This window comes from Frankliniella occidentalis, unplaced genomic scaffold, assembly GCF_000697945.3.
Source record: "Frankliniella occidentalis isolate FOCC.00 unplaced genomic scaffold, Focc_3.1 Scaffold755, whole genome shotgun sequence".
Classification (NCBI taxonomy): domain Eukaryota; kingdom Metazoa; phylum Arthropoda; class Insecta; order Thysanoptera; family Thripidae; genus Frankliniella; species Frankliniella occidentalis.
Window position 1 is genome coordinate 8317 of NW_026267865.1, and position 4364 is coordinate 12680.

The following is a 4364-nucleotide window of genomic DNA, read 5'->3' on the forward strand; positions in this document are numbered from 1 at the left end:
GAATTTAACTGTCATTCATAGGTGCTAATGTTAAAGTTAATGCTCCTCCTCTTCCTCGCTCACTTCGTCCTCACTAAATGCCTCCAAAACCTGCCGATAGCCATGCACTGCCTGTGGCTCCCCAGGGTTGTCCTCCTCGTCTTCCTCCTCCTCGACTTCCTCCTCAGATGAGTAGTCCTGATCCCTCGTCTCTTTGAGGAAGTTCTTTGTGGCTATTTTATTCAGTAGGAGTTCCGCCCAGCCCTCTGGAGGTTCAGGCAGCCTGTCCATATCCTGTTCAAGAGACTTAACATAATCATAGCAAGGCCTTCCTTGCTTTAACCCTAAGTTCAAGTCGTATGCCAGTCTCAAGGGGTGTCCAGGTGGGGTCCTGAGGATATGGCCCCTGTACATTATTCTTGCAGCTCTGATGGACCTGTTAACTGAAGGGGCATCATTAGCAGGTATAACTACATGCGGCGGCCTAGCTGTTGCCAACAATGACTTGTATATGATAGCATTTTCCCTCCTTAGCTTAGAGCGTGTGGCTTTTGTTGATGACACAGTGGCCAGCTCATAATTAGTGGCAGGCAAAATGATACTGGTGTGAAACCTCTTAATGACAGATATTGGAAGCGGGTGCCTCCTTAAGGAGTTAAGCAGGACTGCGGCACTTCTCTGTGTTTTCTGTATTCGGTGCTTAATTATTGGTCTCCTGTCCAATTGATTGGTGATGGCCGCTCCCAAATATATGATTTTTTCAACCTGCTGGAGGTTCACATCTCCTATTGCAATAGGACGAGGTATTGGTTCAGGGTCATCAAAGGCAGGTTTCCTGAAAAGATACTCAGACTTTGCAAATTTAATCTCGAGCGTTAACGGGGGCAATTCTGCACGGAAGGCAGTGAGGAATGCCACCAGATCCCTGAATCTATCACTGACAACTAGTATGTCGTCTGCATACGCACAAACTGCTGGCAAAAGGCCTGGCCTTGTGATATCTAGCGAAAAGCGATGCAGTCGAGCAACTGCCCTTGCTATTGCCCAGTGCAAAGCTAAGGTGAATAAGTATGGGGAGATGGGACATCCCTGTCTTACCTCTCTTCCCCTTAGCACAGTGGAAGTCATAGCCTTACCATACCGTATGAATGTAACATCAGTCAATGCCAGTGCTATTATTCTGTTGATTAAATAGGCGCTAACTCCCATCTCTTGTAGTATCCTGACCATTTGCTTCTTATTGACGGATGGAAAAGCCGCTTTAATGTCAAGTGCCATAACATGTACCGCACTGCCTGCTTGCCAATGTGCATCCAGCACCCTCCTTAGCAGGAATAGGTGGTCATAAGTCGATCTGCTAGCACGAAACCCTGCCTGGTAGTAAGGAATTGGAGGCAATACTGTTGTTAATTCAACCATCATGTGTTTAGCTACAAGTTTATATATAGTATTGCAAAGGGAAAGAGTGCGGTAATCGTCGACTCCCGCCGGGCGTGCTTTTTTGGGTATGGGGTGCTGCATGGATTGAGTCGACGCAGCGGGGAATTCCCCTGCCCTCCACACCTCGCCTACCACCTTCTCCAGGACCTGGAAGAGCTTTGGAGGGCCGTGGATAAACAGCTCTCCAGGTAATCCGTCAGGGCCAGCTGCAGTCCTCTTTGACAGCTTGGAGGCGTATTCTCTTAACTGTGCCGCCGTGGGGGCTGTAGTGATAGGTCCGCCTGGGTCCTCTGGCAGCCTGTCAGGATGTTCGCCTTCAGCCATCCTTTGGACCACTTCCTCGCAATCTCTCATCGTGATATTGTTCGCCTGCGGTGCTTGCTGACGCTTTTCTTTCTTTAGGTACCTGAAAGCAACATTTAGTTTATTCGCCGGTCTAACCCCGTCCACCTCCCTAAAAAATTGCTCGATCTTCTCCTCCGCATGTCTCCTTGATGCTCTCTTTTCTGCCAGCGTCGCCTCTCGCAGCAGCTCCTCCGCAAACTCATCACCAGGTTCCCTCCTCGTGAGGGTGTACGCGTGACGTCGCCTATTTGCTGCCTCCCTTCGCCTGGGTGTCATGGGTGATTCTTGCACACGGAGCTGCGCGTTCGCTGCCGTCTCCATTGCCTCGGCCACCTGTTTCCAAGACAAATTGCCAAACCTGTTCTCCAATTGCTCTAGTGCATGCGTCAACGCCCCCTGGTAAAGCTCCTGCAGGGCCACTTCTTCATTGAGTCTCCCAAGAGCCCATGGTATCCGAGGCTTCCTTGCCGCATGCCTCGGCAACTGCTGCGCCGGGTCTGGGTCTGGTTCTACATGCCGTCCCGGAGGGTCCGGCTCAGGAAGATGAAGCATCAGTGTGGCGTACACAATCTTGTGGTCCGCGCTCACCTGCGTTGCGAAGTTGGCATTCACGCTGTTAACATTACTAAAATTAGTGCAGATGTGGTCTAGCTGAGACCGCGCTGCCCTCGGCCCGCCCCTCAATCCCCCACCTATCCAGGTTGTCTGACAGCCCCTGGCAAAACCTGCTGTAGTGATGATCCTCAAGTGGTGTATGCGGGCAATTTGCAGCAATCCGACTCCCGCCATGTTGCTGTGCACATATGGGGTGCCTTTTCCAAGCACGTCAGTCGGGCCATTGCGGTCTCTTTGTCCCAAGTGTGCATTAAAGTCGCCCAGCAGTATGCACCGGTGATGTGGTCTGGCAGCCACTGCTGCAGCTACTGCCGCGCTGACCTCCAGCTGCCTCGGGTTGACGTCACCTGGAACATGAGTGGCTATCACCGAGAACATTTTGTCATACGCACTAACTTCCATGATCATCACATCTGGGCAGACTAGCGTATGACTGATCAGTTGTATGTACGGCAAGTCCCGTCTGACCAATAAAGCCAGACCCCTGGCCCCCCGTAAGGGAGCGCCCTCAACTACCCAGCGGTAGTGCTGAGTTATCAGCTGTTGTGGAGGAATTTTTGTCTCCTGGAGCACCGCGACATGCACTCCTCTGGAGTAAAGCTCCGCGTCTACATTGTCTTTGACTCCGAGGGCCGCCACCCCTTGTGCATTCCATGTGGCAACAATCAGCCTCTGATTCTGCACCTGCGACGGCTGCGGCGAGGGGGATCTCTGTCTCGCTGCTGACCGCTGAGATATTCCAGATTCCTGTGAATTAATAATGGGATCAGGTACCTCAGGAACGTTAGGGCCTAGCGGCACAACCCCCACCCTCCTTGGTTGCATTCTGTGCAGCATTGCTGGCCGCCTCGCCTCCACAACATCGTAATGATTCCAGTCCCCAGCCAGCTCGGTAACCAATAGGACCACCGGTGGTATCCTCCTGTTGGGTATGTACTCTCTTGGTAGAACCACCTCACAAGCAGGCGGGTCCGCCTGGTGTACTTCAAAGGGTCTGTTCAACAGCTCCGCCAGCTCTTTGATACGCGTCCCATCATTGGGAGGAGCTGCCTCAGCTCCTCTGATTTCATCAACTGCTCTCCAGAGCTCCCTTGATCTCAGAACTGCGGCTGTATCGTCTGAAGGCCTGAGTGCTACAGCCGTAGCCACATACAGGGATTCCGGAGCACGAGGAACCCTTCTTATATGAAACTCCTCGTCTCCTATCGTCACTTTCGCTCGTTCGAACTGCGCCATGGTGCGCTACAACACAGAACCATAACACAAGAACACCAATTATGCACTCCCCTTTCCCTTTGCTCTAGCAGCCCTCCACTCCACCCTAAATCTTACCCTTCAGCTTCCTGCCAAACTTAGTAGATCTTTAATCTCTCTAACCCTACCGCTCGGTCCGACTCGTCCAACTTGACGCGTTGTTGTGTTGTGATCGGCATTTGTTGTGATGCTCCGCCGCCTCCCCCCCCCCTCTCTCTCCTCCTTCCCGGTCCCGCTTCCCCTTCCCTTGCCATTGTTGTTGAGTCTCCTCGCTGTTGCTTTTGTTAACCAAGTTCCCTCGCCCAGATTCTAGTCATAATGTCTTCAGCTCCCTCTGATTCGTCGCTATGCAAGTCCAACTCACCAGTAGCAGGTGAGCCTTTCGCCTCCCTTCTCACTTCCTACCTGAGACTGTCTTATTTTATAATCTGCTCTGTTGTTCACAGCCAGCACCTCAACTGCATCAACGTCTCGCTTGGCTCCAGCTGTTTCATCCGAGTCCAGCTGCAGTACTTCAAACTCTTCCACTCAGAGCAACAGTCAGACCACTGGTGGAGTTCAGGATCTGCCTGCCTTTGATGACCCAGCTCCAACTGGTGTTTACGATCTGCCTGCCTCCCCTCGCTCACCTGCTTGTGACATTGGTTAGTTGACATTATTTTCATCAGAGTTACCTTTGTAAACCGAATCACCAGCGTCATTTTTTCCTTGTAGATGATGAGCTTGAGGAG

At 51.9% G+C, this 4364-nt stretch overlaps 1 protein-coding gene across 1 annotated transcript; it reads right to left on the reverse strand.

The window, feature by feature from the left end:
- Positions 1-36: 36 nt before the first annotated feature.
- LOC127751707 (uncharacterized) lies at positions 37-3615 on the reverse strand. The gene has a single exon (XM_052275678.1). It carries the CDS (start codon positions 3613-3615, stop codon positions 37-39), a length of 3579 nt encoding a protein of 1192 aa, XP_052131638.1.
- Positions 3616-4364: the final 749 nt, after the last annotated feature.